Source organism: Phaeoacremonium minimum, assembly GCF_000392275.1.
Source record: "Phaeoacremonium minimum UCRPA7 unplaced genomic scaffold PA7_03_scaffold_496, whole genome shotgun sequence".
NCBI lineage: Eukaryota > Fungi > Ascomycota > Sordariomycetes > Togniniales > Togniniaceae > Phaeoacremonium > Phaeoacremonium minimum.
In genome coordinates this window covers 156299-175515 of record NW_006921398.1, presented here as the reverse complement: position 1 = coordinate 175515, position 19217 = coordinate 156299, and the positions used below count along the sequence as shown (strand labels likewise).

The window sequence follows — 19217 nt, the reverse complement described above, 5'->3', positions numbered from 1 at the left end:
GTCTCCATAATAGCGGCGTTTGCGACAACAATATCAATCCGCCCAAACTGTTCCTTGGCGGTTCTGAACAAGTCTTTCATTTGTACCCAGTTGAGGATGTCGACAGGCACGAACAGGGCCTTTTCTGGATGAGCGAGCGACTTTATCAGAGCCTCAGCAGATGCACGAGAACCAGGCAGATCTGCTATAACAACGTTTGCGCCATGATCATTATAACGAATTATTGTTGCTGCTCCAATACCATTTGCTCCTCCGGTGACGATGACTGTCTTTCCAGCTGCTTCTTGTGGAAGTCTTGGGTCAAGAACGACTTGAGTCGGCATCCTTATCTTAGTATTGTCTTCTTGCGAAAGACAATATTAGCATCAAACAGGTCTAAAAACAGCAGCACTACACGGCGTGGTTCAAATTTTGATGATAGTAATTAGCCTTCCTGGGTCCCTTGATCTCGGATACAAGCCGGCAACATTGACGTGAGCAGATACTTCTCTTAGGCAGACCAGTGACCGCATTGGCGCCTCAATGCGGTTTAATGAGTATGATTCCAAGTTACTTAGAGACCACTTTACAACAGCAGTAATTCCAACCCATGTAATCGACGGGGGATCGATGTCTTGTGAGCGAGACGGAGATCACCTAGCTTCCCCGTAATGCGGGGAGCACTAGTACTGCATATGATGGAATTGCATCCACAGAATATGGGAGGTGCGGGGAAACGACGCACGCAGGTAAATCATGTCTTCGGTCACGATGGAACAAAGAAGTTGAGTAGCTTCATATTAACTGACCATGGTCGACACTCGGAAGAGTAATCTCAGGGGCTGAGAGCTACATGATGCACTTAAGATGAGCTCTGACCAGCAGTGCTCAATGGAAAATTAAGATTATAAGCCATCTACACCAGGATAACTCCCTCCTCCACTACAAATTAACTATGATAGACAACATTTACGTAGTGAAATCGGTCTAGATTTCACTTTTAATGAGTTAGAATAGCAGGTTTTATGATCAGATGTGCTATGGTATTTAATCGTATCGATGTCGTTTGACTTCGCCTAGTAATTCAAGGCATCCAACGTAACTCATTCGTCCCAGCCATTTTCGCATTTAATCTACGGTAGTGGAACGACAGCCCAAAAGTAACAATGGCACTCATCCCAACAAGAGCAGCATTGACACCATGGCCCAACCTGTAGACTGGGGCGTCCTTAGCACGGTATATCCATACGCCAATTATCTGTCCAGGGCCAGATAGGGCGACGTTGAGGGCAGTTGCTAATGCTCCAGCGGTCGTTGTCCGGCTGTTGTCGCCCACCCATGCGCACAAAGGTGGTAAACCGCCAAACACGCCGCTTGTTGCTATGCACAGGAGAGCGTAGCGGGCTTTGAACGCCTCACCTGGTAGTGCCGCTATTGAAGAAAACTGGCATTAGCATGGTTGCTAATCAGTAGCTTCGACGAAACTTACCAGATATGATAAAGGCGAGAGATGCCACGACGAAAGACGTGCCAGCTACAAGACCGCGGGTCTTGTACTTGTCTGCCATCCATGCAGCGACCAGCGTCACAACATAAGCGATGGCGTACGGGGGAACCGTGTATAGTTGAGCATCCAGGTTCTTATAGCCCAGGCCAGCCACGATAGTAGGTGAGAACAGAGATAGAGAGGCAACACCGCTACCAATTCCGAAATAGGCGAGATAGTGAAAGTAGAATCGTGCTGTGGTAAGCGTCACCTTGGCGTCTTTCCAGCTAATTTTCTCCTCGCTATTGTAGTCGTGATCGTCAGTCCACGTTTCCAAAGGAACTGTACATATATGAACATCGGTTCGGGCACTGACCTTGCAAGACTATGAATGCCCATTCTTCGGACTTGTAACTGCTTCTCCTCTTCGGTCAACCAGCCCACATGTTCGGGGTAGCTGGGTAGAAAGAAAAAGATCAAAACTCCCGCAACAACTGTAAAAACTTATTGTCAATACGAAGACGGGACTTGTTATGGCTGAGATGGCAACTTACTGGATGGTAAGCCCTCTAGGATGAAAAGCCATCTCCAAGCCTCTAGACCACCAGCTCCGTTCATGTGACCGACGCCATAAGCGATACATCTATCATGACAATTTGTTAACAATAGCTAATAGCATAGCCGAAACTGACTGGGTATAGTCATACCCTCCAAATGCTCCTGAAAGAGTGGCACTGCACAGAAATGCGGCAATGCGAGAAGCCCGTTCTTCCGGGCGGTACCAGAAACTGAAGTAATAGATCATACCGGGGAAGACACCAGCTTCAGCGGCACCCAGGAAGAATCGAAGCGCGGTAACGCCGGCAGCATTAGTCGTACCGCCGATTCCTGCACAGAAAGTTCCGAAGGCAACAACGAGGAAAGCTAGCCATCTAGTGGTTTAATCGAGAGTCAGTCTAACGGCTTGCATATGACATGCAACAAGAGCTAGACTTACCTTCGTGGTGAAAACACTTTCAATGCGAGATTACTTGGGGCCTCGAAGACTGAGTAAGCGACGAGGAAGAGCATAAGAGCCACAGTGAACTGATAGCTTGTGATGTTGTTTGTTTGAAGAATATCATCGCCTGTCGCAGAGTTGAGGATTTTGGCATTGCCTAGAGAAAGGGAACCATGAAATTAGCGACATAAATTCCTAAGGCTTCTCCTACAATTCTCAGAGATAAAAGAAATGGGGGATGTACCAATGTTCGACCTGTCGATATAGCACAAAAGATAAACGATGGCAGTAGTAGGAAGAAGGCGCTTATCGATCTTGCGTACGATCCTGTCCAAAATGTAGTGTCAGCCATCTGGAATATTCGGAGATCGTGGAAAGGTACCTTTTTTCCATATTGATCTCGTCTTGAGAGAATTCTGGAATGACCGTAGCCTCCGGCTTTCCATTTTCAACCATCTCGACACCAACTCCATGATCTCCAGCCATGTTGACTTTCTCTGTGCTATTCATAATACTAATGACTGGCAAGAAGATAAGGATCGAAGAAATTGATCACAAGTAAATGTTCGTACTTTCTCCCTTGTCTCCTGATCGGAGTAGATAATGTAGGCTTTAGACAAGTCTGTGGGAAGAAACCAGAACAATCCAGAGAATGTGGGTTAAAGATTTCCTGTGCCTTTCTTATGAAAGACTCTTGGCACTAAGTATCCCTTCCTCTTGACTCAATCTCTCGGTGTGGGTGGCTGTGGCAATGCTGTGGAGTCCCCATGGGGTCCATACGGACAAGAAATATGCATACTTACCACCAGGTATTGATGCGCCTGGCCGGTCCCACCAGTGGACGGAACGGAAATGGGACTGCGAATCTCTAATGGGATCGTGGGGCTTGGGTTGGGGACCCAGCCGGACTAGAGCAAGCATCCCCGGTAGCGTGTTGAGACTCGGCTATTGCCCCGATTTCCCTGGCACTATGGTACAACCCACTGCCCCAGTATAGACACAAGAAATGGCTAGACTAGTATGAGACTGCCGTTCCCGGGAAGCTCTTCAAGTGGTCTTGATTATTAGAATCTTTGAAGTTTTTCAGGCTTTAGAGAACCTCGAATTAATGGAAGTTTAGATCAACTCTGCTTCTAGACTGCTGCTTGAAGACAGGGACAAGCTGCTGTCATTGAATTGCAGGTTCGACATTGTGCCCCCTAAGCCACCATGGCTGAATACCCCCGATATCCCGACTTGAAAGACAAAATAGCCCTAGTCTTCGGGGTAGGTCAAGCCCAGACAAATCGCACAACACCAGAAACTTGGGGCAATGGTGCGGCTATTGCTTGGATGTTAGCCTACAACGGGGCTAAAATCTTCGGATGCGATATCGACCTGTCCGCTGCAGAATACACGGCATCACGCATACAACAAGCACATGAAGACGCTTCGTTTGATGTTTTCAAAGCCAATGTAACATCGGCACAGGATATACAACAAGCTGTAGATGTTTGCATGGCAAAGTATGGACGCATCGATATCCTTGTCAACAACGTCGGGGCAACAGCGGCGGGTGATCCAGCTTCTCTACCAGAAGCAGTGTGGGATGCACAGCTCAACGTAAACCTCAAAAGCGTATATCTCGGGATGAAAGCAGTATTACCCATAATGGAACGTCAAGGTTTCGGCACCGTCGTCAACAATGCCTCCATTGCGGGCATCCGCTTCCTTGGTAAACCACAAGTCGCTTACAACGCCGCTAAAGCGGCAGTTATCCACCTCACCAAGGTGACTGCTTGCATATATGCCCCGAAGAACATAAGATTGAACTGCGTTGCACCAGGTCTGATGTACGTGCCCTTAGTCGCACGACTTGAACATAGCGACGATCCTGGTGATAGAGACGCGTTCAAGAAGATAACCCAGCACAATGTTCCAATGGGTCGTATGGGAAGTGCATGGGATGTTGCAAGCGCTGCAGTATTCCTCGCTAGCAAGAAGGCAGCTGGATATGTGACTGGACAGGTGTTGGTCGTGGATGGCGGTCTGACAAGCTCGACAGGAACTGGATTCGAGTCGAAGCTATGAGTCTGAACCATTGTGTCATGAACCGACATAAAACCGTTTATCGTTAAGCAACGCCGTCACGATCTCAAACTCGCGTGCAACAATTGGACTGGCTGGCGCGCATTCTTCAAGAAAACTCAGAGCGAATTGCGTCCAGGACTCATATTGGGTAGGGACCAGACAGCTTATTTGCGACACGGATGACTGCTTGAACGCATGGAAGAGAAGGATTTGGCCAAAGAGTCTGACAGAGGCTAGTTGTTAGACACATTGCCATCGTATAGAAAGCAAAATTTAGACCAAGGAAGGGTAGTGTATTGACGTACTGTGTACAAATGAAGAATTTCAAGGGCAAACAGCTTCTCATTGTGATTGTAAGTCGCATAAGTGATGTCCAGTCCATGACACTGGAAAATGCATCGCGGCACTTTTCGTAGTCGCTGTCTGTCATGGTCTCGGGGTGGTGAAGTGCTCGGTGGCTGCTCAACGTGTCTCATTAGCAGCAGTTCAGAGTGGCATTCATGCGCGGGTTCAGGTGCCGGAAGAAAAGGGGCCCACATACAGCAAGGGACGCCGAAGGTGATACCGGAATATCAGATACCTCGCTCGCAGCCAAGGGATGACGAGAATATTCTCAGGTGTGTTTGGGAGGGGAACAAGGTCTGTGTTCTCCCATCTTAGACCGTCAGGAAGCTGCTGCCGCCATTGCTCAAGCTGATGTAGGAGCTCATCCTCGAGCGCTTGGGGTGGATAATCGCTCCGACCTATAGTCGATGTGAGCACCTCTGTGGACACGCGATCTCGTATTTTCCGACTTGCAAACATGCTGTCATACATGCGAGTTAGAATAATTCGATGTGCAATTTGTGACAGGAAATGGTAATGACAAAACGAGTCACGCTCCTGTTCACGCGTAACGGTTCCCAACGACAGGAGTGACGATATGCCGGGAAAGTCGACGAATTTTGGGAGAGGCACTCGATCTCCGTAGTCTTGTAGATTTGAAGTGGGAAGTTCAAGCTCCTGAGTGAGCACAGCTTCGAACATTGCTGTGATCCAGTATAGGCGAGATTGCATATCCATCAACCATTCGTTGCAGTCTTCCGGTGGACTGGGTAACTGTTAATACTATTCCAACGGCTGGTACTCAGTCGTTATCCGCCATCGACGTACCAAGACCAGAAGCTGATACAGCATAGACTTGCTCTATTCACCATTGTCCACCAATCTACGGGTCGGAGCAAAGTCGAGTAGTATAGACTATGTTATGATGTTAGCAGGGGTGTTATGCCGGACTTATGGTTTCAGCAGGCAGTACCCAGACAAGAGATAGAACTGACAGCCTTGGATGCTGTTATCACAGTTCACGAAGCCAATTCTCTTTCGAGCCTCGTTAAAGTATACCATGCTGTTCTCTGTAACCTGTCTAGCATCCTGCTGGTGCATGCCAGAGGTATCGCCAGCCATTGAAGTGAAGCCTGCTTCTTGGAGAGCTGTCTTTCCAAGCGAGCCTAGAGCCATCACCATAAGAACTAGACTGCTTTCGATATTGAAGCCAAATTCGCTATTGATAGCTACACCCATGGTATGTTGGCTGAAAAGCTGACGATCAACGATTGGATTCGTAAGGTTGAAAGTCGAGAAGTAATTATCGCACAGGTCTTTGACTAGAGAGACATGCAGCTGGGCTATCCAATTCACCGGAACGGCTGTCGATGTAATTGGAGGCGGAATTGCCGCTCGATTTTGGTCCAAAAGAGTGGCACGACTTGCGTTGTAACCACGACTCCAAGTATCTGTCGAAGCACTCTTGAGTAAGGCACGAACAGCTGGCCATGTTGCAATCTGCCTGATCGGATATTGAATGATAGGTATATGGGGAACAAGGACCACTGAGTTCGTGCTTTCAACAGTGCCTGCGGGACTTGCTGGGTTGTTGTCATTACAAATGGCTTGACCGGAGGTTTCATTTGACTCATAACTATTAGCTTCTGGAGAGAGAAGGTCACAGTTGATAGTGCTCGATCTTCGAACTCGTTTTGATGGCGATAGAGCTTTATTACTCCCTGAGTCTTGTTGTTCTTCTATCTTGTGCTCAATCCGTTGCAGGGCGTTGAAGATCATGCCAAGAGACACCTCATTTCTAGACACAGGTCCATCCTTTAGTGATAGAATTACATACAATTTCTGGGTAGGCTTACTTGGTGGCCTTGCGTTCACCAAACGTACAGTCTATACCTGCATTTCGACACGCGCCACAGGGATTACCGCCATCGCATCGTGTCTTTTTCAGACGACAGCTCTCGCATGCCTACACAATTACATTTAGACTAATCAAACAGCATGGTTTTTCAGCTGCAAAGACACACACACACCTGTCTGGCAATGAACAAACGCTGCTGTTTGGTTGGCCACGCCATTGTCGTTATCAGCGGGCTTTTCGCGTCGTCCCTTTTGCCATTGTGGGCTTTCATCAGATGGAAAGAACTTGGGGAAGGGAATGATAGGAGATGGACAAGATCCCCCGCTCTTGATGAGGGGGGATCTCTGTGGATCTCTTACGCATCTTTTCAATCTTGGTCCTTTCTCCGCGACTCCAGAATATGTACCAGCACTAATCTAGTGGCAGTGGATCTGGGGCAGGCCAATCATCCGAAGCCAAAGTTGGGGTTGAGGCATTGAGGTTGATCAAAGCAATAGAGATGCTGTGATTCGGTTTCAGAAGTCAACCTTGGTGCCACTCGGACATGCATTAGGTTCCATCCTTCGGTCGAGGGGGCTTCAGGCAGTCGTGGGAAAGCCTAGAGTGGAACTGGTGGTGCTCGTGGGTTAGTTAGTCGAGTCGTCCATGGTGGTGTCTAAAAGTACCATTAGGTTGTCAATGGTTCGGATTGCCGATTTCGGCTTTCCGCTGGGCGTTGTTCGCTAAATTCCTGGGCGGTACTGTACATTTCCACGGCTACACGGCAGACGCACAAGCTGCTCGTAGCACCGCATTCACACGGAGGTCGCATGTCAAACTGGGACGGGGTTTGCAAACATCTCTGTCGCCTTCATTAATCTCTATCAAGGAGTAAGTGTGTCTAAGTACTGAGGCTGACAGCTCTTTGAAACAGGTCTATGCTCTATTCATGGTCAGTCCTTCTGAATGATGCTAGTTGATACCGAAATCTAGACATCATGTTCGACTTCATCGACGGTGGGAACCTTGTTCAACTTGACACCGTAAAACCCCATGATCGTCTGGATCGTATCCCACAGGACCTTTGTGTCCTTGTTGGACACGCCGATTCTTCGGGTCCCCCGAATGTGCCACCAAGTCTCCGTTCGCAGGTTCTGAGCCATGATCGCGGGGAAGACAACCATCTCCGTATCCCAGTCATCGAGGGTCTGCCGGTCGCCAAGATACAAGCCGTATGTGATGTGCTTCGACACCCACGCGAAGTCCTTGTGCGAATCAAACAGCCCTATAGTGTCTGCTGCATTTCTTGTGTAGATCTTGCGGTACCACTCCATGGCCCTCTCGAGGTTTGCCTCGTCGCACTGCCAGTCCTCGCGTGTGGACGAGTAGTCTTTGTCTTCTGGTCGCTCGATGGCATTGATGGCCAGGATCGCCTCAATTGGTTTACAAACGCCGACAATAGAGATGGCCTTGATGAGGGCCTCGCGCAAGCGCATTACGAGGGCTTTTCGAGCATCGGGAGTGCTGTATTGAGGTTGGGCGCATAGGTAGAGATAGAGTTGCGCTGCTGCTTCGGGGTCTGGTCCAGCGACGATACAGGACACTGCTACCACATACCATCGCTCTGCTCCGATCTCCGTAGCGCTCACGTCTGCCTCAACTTTCTTGAATAGCTCGGAGAGCTTTGGGTCTAGAGTCGTCGCCGCCATGTTGTCTGTATTTGTCGTGTCGTTGTCTTTGAATTGCGACCCCATCACCGTCCCTCGGCCACTGCACTTTGCGTCGAAGGATCGGGACGGTGAGATCTGTGCCGCGCGCTGTGGCTTGTGGTGAGGAGGTGGCTTGTGAATCCACTAAATGACGAAACCTAACAAGAGAAGGATCCATCAAGATTTACATTTTGAGTGCTGACTACTTAACATCACCCAGTCGTTTTCTGTGCGGCACGATCAAGAACGCTCCTCCCTCATGTATGCATTATTTGCCCGCATCCCCAAGCCCCAAGTACAGTACTGCAGATCGCAGACGCTAAAGCTGCAGCAAGACCTTTACCGTCCCGTACGCTTAGCTGTCCCAGTGCTGCCGGACAGATGCTAGATTCCCCGGTTCGCTTGAGCAGTCAGAACCTTGGAACCCCGCATTCCCCCGGATATTACACCGTAAACCAGGGGTTTCGAAGCTCATATCCGATCCCCCAAGATCTTGCATCCCTGGCCTATTCCTCCACAGAGACCGGGGGTGGAGGAGCGGCTGGCTGTCACCCTCATACAATTTGGTGAATGTTAGGACAGAATGCCGACTTCAAGCCGGTGTGCCATGCTATCTCCCCCACGCTTTTCTGACACACATATCCGTGTGCTCTTCCCCGAACGCTTGGCCGACATCGGTTCACTACGTCAGAGTCGTTGCACGAGAGGTCTTACCAGGACGCCACAGCTCCACCCTTGAGTAACATAGGAGTATTTGATGATAATCCCCGCAATGGGATAGGCAGAGAGACAGTAAGTGTCTAGTTGAACTGGGCTTGACTATTCCCGCAGCTCCTCTCCCCCGAGATCACATGTGTCCCCGCAACTCCACACAACGATGGCTGTGGCAGCGCGGGGTTCTGTCGACTTGGCTGTTTCTTCATATACATGGGTGGTGGTTGGAGACACCCCAGTTAAGTTTGTTCAATATACCTGCCTAGAATCTTTGTAAAGAAATCCTTGGGCTCGACTGAATATCGTACACGTCTGCTCTCGCGATGACGGAATTCACCAATGGGACAACTAACGGCGTGGCTGAGGGGCTACCTCATGATGGTCGCATGGAGTCTGGTTCCGTGAATATACCCCCTGCCGAGTTCCCTGCAATGGCGTTTCCAGACTCCGTGGACGCGAAACAAGTTGCAAAGGACCTGGTGAAGGTTTTCAATGAACGCTTGTCAATAGGAGAGTATGGTGCTGTAGCCGGCCTGTTTTCCGAGAATGGCTACTGGCGCGATCATCTCGCCCTGTCTTGGGATCTTAGAACACTGAAGGGCCACAGCAAAATCGCAGACTTTTTAGTCACCAACGGTGGCAAGCTACAGAGCATCTCTCTAGACGACTCTACCCCTTGTCGGGTACCGAGTATCTCCCAGCTTGACGCCCACGGAAAGTCCAAATGCATCCTAGTCTTCCTCAAGGTTGACACCGATGTTGGCACCGGTCGGGGCATTGCCAGGATGATCTACGAGAACGGTGCTTGGAAGATCATTGCGTTGTATACCGCTCTCAGCGAGCTGAAGGGCTTCGAGGAACCATTAGGTCCTCGTAGACCTTTTGGAGCCAGCCATGGTGGTGGACGTGAGATGAAGAACTGGCTAGAGCAGCGAACTTCAGATGCAAACTTCGAAGAAAGTGAACCGGCTGTACTTATACTAGGTGAGTTGATCCATAAATATAGGAGAGATGCTCAGCGGTCCATCAATTGTGGTAGCTGATTGGCAAATCCGCAGGTGCCGGACAGGGTGGTCTCACATCGGCTGCTCGTCTCAAAATGCTCAACGTCCCAACTCTTGTTATCGACCGCGAGGATCGCGTGGGAGACAACTGGCGGCAACGCTATCGCCAGCTCGTGCTGCACGATCCCATCTGGTTCGACCACTTGCCGTACATGGAGTTCCCGGCGCACTGGCCCATCTTCACCCCGAAAGACAAGCTGGCCGACTTCTTCGAAGCGTACGTCAAGCTCCTAGAACTCAACGTGTGGACGAAAACACAGATCACGTCCTTGTCATGGGATACTTCCAAGAAACAGTGGGATGTCACGGTTGAGCGGCAGACTGGCGACGGCGTGGAGAAGAGAACTTTCCACCCGCGCCACATCATTCAGGCTACAGGACATTCGGGCAAGAAGAACATGCCTGCGATCAAAGGCGTGGATACCTTCAGAGGCCGCCTCTGCCACAGCTCGGAGCACCCAGGTGCGCAGCCGAACGCTAATGGAAGACGCGCCATCGTCGTTGGTTCATGCAACTCGGGCCATGATATTGCTCAAGACTTTTACGAGAATGGGTATGATGTGACTATAGTGCAGCGCACCTCTACATGCGTTGTCAGTTCGAAGGCCATTTCTGACATCGCTCTCGCCGGTCTATACTCCGAGGCTGCCCAAGCTCAGATTCCTGTCGATGACGCAGATCTTATACTCTGGAGCATCCCCACAGCCCTACACAAGGCGCTACAAGTGCAGGTCACTCAGCTATCCAACGAGCATGATCGAGATATTCTTGAAGGCTTGAAGAAGGCGGGCTTCGGGCTCGACATCGGTCCCGACGGTGCCGGGCTGTTCTATAAGTACTACCAGCGAGGAGGTGGATACTATATCGACGTCGGTGCAAGTCAACTTATCGTCGAGGGCAAGATCAAGGTCAAGTCCGGACAGGAGATCGTCGAAGTGACACCTGAGGGGATTGTCTTGGCGGACGGATCGCTGCTGCAAGCTGACGAGGTTGTCTTTGCCACAGGATATCAAAATATGAGGTCACAGACTCGAGTCTTGTTCGGGGACGAGATCGCGGACAAGTGCCGGGACGTATGGGGCTTCGATGAGGAGGGCGAGTTCAGGACAATGTGGCGCCAAAGCGGCCACCCGGGCTTTTGGTTCATGGGTGGCAACCTAGCCTTTTCGAGGTATTTCGGAAAGTTTCTCGCCCTTCAGATCAAGGCTTTGGAAGAGGGGCTGGCAACTTACTCGGCGAAGTAGCGCTGCCATCAATATGTTAGCAAACTGTGTAAGCTAGACCGAAGCTTTCGTTCAATCCGAACGAAATGTGCGTGTTAGATTTCTATAAACACGTTTTCCTAATGTCCAGAATTGTGAAAAAGTTGAGGCCCTGAACTGAGGCCTATCTTAGTGAAGATGCCACCACAACAGCTACTTACACTTATTGTCATAGCGCCTGTTGGGGATAGTGATCCAGGTTTCCAACAATTTGAAACTGAAAAGCCATTCAATTGGAACCAACGTAAACTTCGCATGGGCATGAAGTATCAGACGGGCTCTAGTGTTTGGTAAGGACTTGCACACTGGCGTTGAGCAAGTTTGCGCAAGTTGCCTGCGGCTAATGCGGGAGGCACGTCTCCGTCTGGACATTGTCTGTCACACCATAGCAAAAGAAGCCACACTAAAATGAATGACTTTGGCGAGATTCAGCTATGTTGGCTTACTTATGACACTGAAAGAAATCTGGTTTGGTTGCTGTTGCTTCAGCGACAGTTACATACAGGTCCGCACTGCGCAATGATCTTAAACAGCGCGAAACAGTGATGTCCAAAGCTTCTTATTTTCCACGGTAGAGACATTTTAGTTGAATAAGTTCCGCTTCTAACCCTTGCCGATGCGCTTCCATTTCATTTGTGCTACTCCGTGTCAGAAGAGCCAAGCGTATCTAGAATTGATGACATACAGGACAATTAGAGCAAGTACAGCTAGAGCCACAGTTGCAAGTTCCGGAGGATGAGCAGTCGCAGTTTCCCATTTTGATATTTTCAATTGAACGATAATGTAATGTATTGTTGTCGACTGGTCTGTGGATGGCTTCTTCTCTAGTAAAAAAAGCTAATGTTCTTTGAGGCGAAGGAGAGCAGACATGCCACATCGAGAGGGGGGACACCTGTATATTTATAACACCAGTACCACTTGTCTCATAGCCCAGAACCAATCAGCAAGACGAGAGATCAACAATGTGACGTTTGACACAAGAGGGGTGGGGCTGCAATAGGGGAGTGTTGGCATGAACCACAATATGGATCTGAGGTTACCCAATAGTCTAATCGCCTTCCTTTCTGGCACACAGTAGAGCCCAGCAAAAAATGACTTGATACTAAGACACAGTCACGTAAAACAATCCTCGAGCATGATTTATGCAATTGTCACGCTAAGCCTATTATTGGCGATCATCTACTATTGTATCAAGACATCTTAAGCCAGACATCTCTATCAATAACCAGATCAAGGATAATTACTTTCATAACTTGCATAAGACAGTCCAAGATAAATCAAAAGGGGTGGTTCTCTTTTTAGCGAATCAGCATTTTGCAGACTTCTCTGACTGAGAACGAGGTTACTAGTGATGCCATAGATGTGCAGACGACAGGACTTTGAATCTCAAGAACTCAGTATGACGAGTTGACAATTGCACCGAAAATATCGAACCATTTTCCGAAATCACTTTATTCTGTTCAGGTTCTACGAACGTTCTATCCTCTAATCTAGACTCTATCATGATTGAGAGTCATCCAGTTACGCTTCAGCGGTAAGATCCTTTCCGAAGGTGACAAAGTATAAGTCGTCCCTCAAAACCCCCTGCCAATCCTTATGGTGATCATACGGAAATGGCGTCGTCTTTCCTGTAGGCGTATACCCACGATTCGTGTACCACGCAATTAGCTCAGCGCGCGTGCACACGACATCGAACTCCATCCTCTTATCGCCAAGCTCACGGCGAGCGTAGTTCTCAGCGTGTTTGAGTACCTGACTGCCCAGACCACGGTTCTTGGAATGAACATTCACGGCCAGCAAGCCGAGCCATCCGACATTGTCCGGGAGTTGGCGCACGGAACAGTGGCCGACAATGTCGCCGGTTGAATCTGTCGCGACAAAGACTTTGCGGTCAGGCTGGGCAATCCCAGCCTTCATTGTTGCCGTGTCGGCAACGTCGACGCGGGCGTGATCGGCGTCTAGAAACACCTGCGTGGTGTTGTCGTCGCGAAAGGCCTCATTGATAAGAGTCACAATCTTGTCGACATCGTCTACTTTTGCCAGGCGGAAGTTAAGGTTGCTGGTGGTGGTCATTTTGACTGCTTTTGATGCGTGGGACTACTTGCGATGTTCAGTGGGATGTCAACGTCAAGACGCGCAACCCTTGTCCCAGACTTCTGGGTCTTGCTGCCTTTATATTCCGTCTGCTTTGTCTACTCAGCATCTGTAAATCCGAAGCAATTGATTGTATCACGGAGGGCGCGCGCAATTGACGGGATGTCGGTGACGGGATACCGGTATGTCTTTGAAGAGCGTGACTTTGTCTAACGTTCGTGGGAAGGTCGTTAAGCTAAAAATAGGCATTAATGAGAATTGAGGCAACCGTTATAGCTCAGAGAATTTTACGCCCTAACTTTGACTTGCTAGGGCGCTTGGGCTAAACTGAATGGTAGAACATTACAGGGTTCTCGCAATCCTCAAAATAAAAACGATACTGATTAAACGCACTACTCTATCTCCTTGTCTAATTTATTAGATTGAGACACAATTAATTCCAACCTCATCGCTGTCAAAAGCATTATGTCTCTATCTGAAAAAAGCGCGGGAACCATTCTTATTAGGGCTGTGGCGTTCACGACCCATATCAAGAATTGGGCAACAATTATCACCTCTGACACTCTTGGCTTCGTTTTCTAGGGCGAAACCCATGATGGCGCTGTGTAGGAGCGGAAAGTTGATCTTTTCTCCATCTTTGGGCACGAAATACTGTTGATGAAGAAGTTCATCGATATTATTCACGAGTCCCAGCGTCCAATTCTTGATGCTAGGAACAAGATCGCAATAAGTCACGTCAAATGGAAGACGCTTTGCCACGAGAGCTCTCTGAACCAGGTGCCGAGCAGCGTGGGAAAGATGAAAGATTTTCACCATTCCAACTATATGTGCCACTCTCTCTATGCCCACAAAGTTGGGGTATATCTCGAACTTAGCAGTGCCCTCAGTTTTCAGTTGCTTGCCTCCGATCTTCCGCTCCATCAACTGGGGGCGTTCGTTTAATGAAATACGGTAGACTGTACCGAGCCCCTCACGAAAGTGGATATATAAATCGTAGAAAAAGCCATCTAAATTGTCGTCCAGGCAGCCTTGGTCATCAATTGTATCATGGGTTCCCTGCGCATGGGACTTTCGCAACCAATCTGCCTTCCCTTTCTCGAGCTTGCCAACCACTACGTACAAGCAGCATGGCTCGAGTTGATTGTCCGTAATCATGTGGTGCTGGTTGCGAAAGTCGCGAGAGGCTGAGAAACGATCTATTTAGATTGGAGGATTGCAAAAGACTTGGCTTTCAGGATAGAGGCAGAGGTCTCTGTCGTAAGCTACTAGCTAGTAAGAGGATAGTGTAGTATACAAAGATGCAGGTGTAACCATCTTCATTTAACCTTTACTGCTGAGGTGCGAAATCAATTTATAGTTGATCTGCAAGGCAAAAGCCATGCTGAAAATACTGCCAACAAATGAGATTCGTCACGTAAGTGAATTGTGACGTGAAGAGGTGGCTCAATAGCACTTTTTGGACAACTGTATTATGCCGCTGTCATTCATCAATTGGCCAGCAACGGTGTTTGGGGATGGGCATTTTTCATCTTCCTTCGAATCGGACACGCCACTTATAATACATGGGCTGGAAATAGAGATGGAAGAAACATGCGGGTCTGCTGAGGCGTTCGATTAAATCATTTCCGCGAAAATAAGATTCTCTATCTAACTGATTGATACTTTGAAGAGCTTGCAGAGTCTCGGCTCTGCATGCATGGGAGTTAGAGAATCACCGATTTCCACTCATTCAACTTGACGCTAATTGTTTCTCAATTCTCTGCAATAAGCATAACAACTAACTGTTCAGCTCTATCACTGTATGTGGTCTTAGATGAACTCTATGGATGGTGTTCTAGACAGAGCTACGATCTCCATCGCGGGTAGCACCCAAGCTCGCGTCCACAGGTTCAGGAGGGGTCGAGGCTTTTCAGCTCTCAAAGCACTCTCCAAATTGAGTCGCGAGAACTGAAGCACTTCTTGACGAACGTCGTCAATATCAATCGTCTTGCCCTCTCCCTCCTCGCCAGGAATGTGACAGTATGACCGAACCTCCCTTTCGACAAGCTCTAGCATCTTGAAGCACCACTCAACTGGGGACTCCACTCTATGGGAAAGTCTTGCATCGACGATGATCTTGTCTAATGGAACAATCATGCCCTTTGAAAAGTCCATCACGCGGACTAAGCAAACATGATGGTCTAAGTTAGTAATGTTTTGGATATTACGGATCGTATCTGCTCCAAATCCGGATTCGGATTGTCCCTTTTGAGCAGGATAACGGTAAAGAGTACTAGTTGTGTGAACATCACTTGTCTGCTCGGGATTGTGGATGTATAGGTCGCAATAGAGAACGTCCTCCAGATTGTCTTGTAAACGATCTCGGATTACTGCCTGAGAGGCCGAATTTCCTTCAGCACTCCTGTATTGTAGCGCTTGTTGCGCTCGAATGGTGACTGCAATATACAGAGAACCTGGTTGAAGATTTGTGGCCCTCTCACGTTCAGGCAGAGCATGAGTCTGGGTAGCCAGCATGGCGAATCTGCGCTTTACGGTATTCACGATAATTTGATTTGGACCTGCCGAGCTTAGATTACATAGAACCTGTCCAGCAGAAGACATCGGCATTTATATACGTGCTCTAAAATGTTTGTGTTTGGCTCGTTATGACTAAGTCTGGTGAATAGTGTAGATTTTATTCAATGTTGTGTTACTGGAAGTAGGAGTCATCGCGATAAACAAGTCACCAGGGAGTCGCAAGAGGCTATCATGATGTTTATAGATTTTAGAAAGACACAATTTCTGTCACGGATTAGTGAAAATAATTCCCGTGAATACAAACGTTTTTGGTGCCCTGATGAGTGCTCGAGAGACTCTATGCATGCTCCCAACCTCGTCACTTCATTGTGGCCTGGCAAATGCGTGGTAGAAGCCATCCAGATTCGTGATGGAGTTGAGTTGAGCTTTGGAATAGTTAGGTAGCTATGGAAAGCGTGGTCTCTGAGTGTCCTCGTTCTCGGGCATCGGGAGATTTCAGTCCGATTATCGATTAACATCCTGCAGGTGGTTTGACGCCACCAGGTCCCTATTCCCTAATTATGCTACCTAGGCTCTCAAATTCGACGCCATGGAAATCTTCTGGAATGCGCACCAACTGCACCGATTCTTTGACCCGAGCTAAGCACCCAGTAATCGCAGACGATCACGTTATGGGCTTCCTACACCCGCGCAAAGTCTCGACTTGGCCAAGAGTCCAAGACAGCCGCGGCCCCGAGATCCGACAAGCGACGTGCTGCTAAGCCAGGAGCTCCACGCGACAGTCTCCGCACTTGCGTCACGGCCTGATTTTCGGCGGTTCCGCCGGGGTAACGTTAGCGGCACAAGACCTAAAGCACCTTACTGCTTAGCTAGCTAGCTGTTCGAAGGATAGCGACGGCTGTCACATCATTCTGTGTCTGCAGACGAGCAAGATCTTCTGTGCTCTCGTGTTTCCTCTCCTCTCTTCGTACGCAGAGAGATATAACGTCGCGACGACTTCAAGAATACCAGTGAGTCAGGGATCAACACAGACGAGCTTTGGCGCAAGCATTTACAGTAAAACAACACTCCACATTGCGATCGATCTCCTGGTGCGGGGCAAGCAGTCAACTGTCGATTGTGGGGGAGCAAGTGTTAGTCTAGGCTTCACAAGCCCTGAAGCGATCTCCAAGATCCTCTGTTCGAGCATAGATATAGAGCCCAAGGGGCAGGCAATCCTGGGAATAAGAGCGCACCGGCGGTCGCAGAAGCTACCGACACAACCTGCACGTCATGGCCGGACCAGTGCCTTTCGCGACAGCGCTCGACCAGATCTACACGGAAGATGCGCTGCCAGCCCAGACAAAGCGATGGGAGAACCTCCTGTCCAAGTTCGAGGGCCGCTTCGGACACGCCGCCGACTTCGTTGCGCGGTCGCCTGGCCGAGTGAACATCATCGGCGAGCACATTGACTACTCGCTGTACTCGGTGCTGCCCATGGCCATCACGGCCGACGTCATCATCGCCGTGTCCACCGACCTGACCCCAAGCAGTGCCGACACCTATAAGATCCAGATTGCGAACGTGCAGGACCAGAAATTCCCTGCGCACGAATTCGATATTCCGTACAACGCAGTCGAGATCGACTCGAGCATACACGAGTGGACAAACTACTTCAAATCAGGCTTGAGGGGCGCGCTCGAGCTGTTGCGCAAGAAGCATGGCGCCGACTTCAAGCCCAAGAGCATGCAGATTCTGATGGACGGCACAGTGCCGGCTGGAGGTGGTCTCAGTTCCAGCGCTGCGTTCACGAGCACCAGCGCTCTAGCTGTCATGATTGCGAACGGCGAGGAGACGGTGGACAAGACTGAGTTGACTGAGCTAGCTATTGTTAGTGAGAGAGCCGTGGGTGTCAACTCTGGAGGGTAAGTATTTGTTGAAAGTTATGGCAAGAAGGATCGCTAATACGCCACAGAATGGATCAGTCAGCCTCAGTGTTCTCCGAGCGAGGTTCTGCCCTCTTCGTCTCTTTCACACCGAAGCTCTATGCCAGGCCAGTCTTCTTCCCCAAGACAAACCCGGAGCTTTGCTTCCTGATTGCCCAGTCCTTCGTCGTCGCGGACAAGCAAGTCACGGCTCCCGTCCAGTACAATTTGCGAGTAGTTGAGTGCAGTCTAGCGGCCGCCTACCTGAATGCCGTCCTCAACCCGCCAGGCACCATCCTACCAGCTGATCCTGGCCCGCTGGGATTCAGTCTTCACGGTTTCCACGAGGTCTACTTCGCCCTTCAGGAGCACCAGGGTGCCAAGGCCCTCGCTATCCAGGATCAGCTCAAGGCTCTCCTCGAGCTGACCACATCCACATTCACTAAGAAGGAGGGCTACACCCGTGAGGAGATCGCCGCCGTGCTGGGCATCTCGACAGACGAGCTGCACGCTCAGTTCACCTCGCGTGTCCCCGTGCGCGCCGAGCGTTTCAAGCTGCAGCAGCGCGCGTACCACGTCTTCGCCGAGGCGCTGCGCGTGCTGCAATTCATGGACCTGCTCGAGGACCCGGCGCAGCGGCCCGCGGAGGACGGCACCGACACAACAGAGTACAACAAGAAGCTGGGCGCGCTGCTCAACGAGACGCAGGACTCGTGCTGCGAGCTGTACGAGAACAGCTGCAAGGAGATTGACACTCTGTGCGAGATTGCGCGCCGGGTGGGTAGTTACGGTAGCCGCGTGACCGGCGCGGGCTGGGGAGGCTGCAGCGTACATTTGGTCCCGGCGGATAAGGTCGAAGCGGTGAGGGAGGCTTGGGAGAAGGAGTACTACTCGAAGCTCGATCTTACAGAGGAACAGAGGGCTGGTGCAGTGGTCCAGACGTTACCGGGAAGTGGTAGCGCAGTGTATAGAGGAGGGAAGCTCAGAGTGGCTTAATCTGAGTCGAATGGTTAGGGGTCAACGGCAACTCTGTACATGCTCTAATCACAAGCAAGTAGATGTGTTTGCTCGTATCGACCAAAAAGGGGTTCATCGTCACCCGTCTTGAATATTCATTGGCTAATTTCATGACAACGCCGGCCATGCCGTTTGAAGAGATGTTCTACCATCTATACATATAATACATGCCATTTTCTCGTGGCTGTCCTGAATCGCTAAACAGGGAACCGAATGGTACCGTTAATCTTGTACTCGGTT

At 49.7% G+C, this 19217-nt stretch overlaps 5 protein-coding genes across 5 annotated transcripts; 2 read left to right on the top strand and 3 right to left on the bottom strand.

Moving 5' to 3' along the window:
* Positions 1–1063: 1063 nt before the first annotated feature.
* Positions 1064–2951, bottom strand: UCRPA7_6794 (putative mfs transporter protein; the record flags this gene model as incomplete). Its single annotated transcript, XM_007919330.1, has 8 exons — positions 1064–1410; positions 1469–1767; positions 1842–1959; positions 2020–2108; positions 2173–2397; positions 2463–2622; positions 2677–2792; positions 2848–2951. 8 exons carry the CDS (start codon positions 2949–2951, stop codon positions 1064–1066), a joined length of 1458 nt encoding a protein of 485 aa, XP_007917521.1.
* A 4734-nt stretch (positions 2952–7685) lies between these two features.
* Positions 7686–8405, bottom strand: UCRPA7_6793 (putative carboxymuconolactone decarboxylase protein; the record flags this gene model as incomplete). Its single annotated transcript, XM_007919329.1, has 1 exon — positions 7686–8405. The coding sequence occupies one exon, from the start codon at positions 8403–8405 to the stop codon at positions 7686–7688; it is 720 nt and encodes a 239-aa protein (XP_007917520.1).
* A 1145-nt stretch (positions 8406–9550) lies between these two features.
* Positions 9551–11427, top strand: UCRPA7_6792 (putative flavin-binding monooxygenase-like protein; the record flags this gene model as incomplete). The annotated part of the gene is made up of 2 exons (XM_007919328.1): positions 9551–10103; positions 10178–11427. 2 exons carry the CDS (start codon positions 9551–9553, stop codon positions 11425–11427), a joined length of 1803 nt encoding a protein of 600 aa, XP_007917519.1.
* Positions 11428–12966: 1539 nt separating this feature from the next.
* UCRPA7_6791 (putative gcn5-related n-acetyltransferase protein) lies at positions 12967–13518 on the bottom strand (the record flags this gene model as incomplete). Its single annotated transcript, XM_007919327.1, has 1 exon — positions 12967–13518. The coding sequence occupies one exon, from the start codon at positions 13516–13518 to the stop codon at positions 12967–12969; it is 552 nt and encodes a 183-aa protein (XP_007917518.1).
* A 3810-nt stretch (positions 13519–17328) lies between these two features.
* On the top strand, positions 17329–18956 carry UCRPA7_6790 (putative galactokinase protein; the record flags this gene model as incomplete). Its single annotated transcript, XM_007919326.1, has 2 exons — positions 17329–17960; positions 18011–18956. The coding sequence occupies 2 exons, from the start codon at positions 17329–17331 to the stop codon at positions 18954–18956; spliced, it is 1578 nt and encodes a 525-aa protein (XP_007917517.1).
* Positions 18957–19217: the final 261 nt, after the last annotated feature.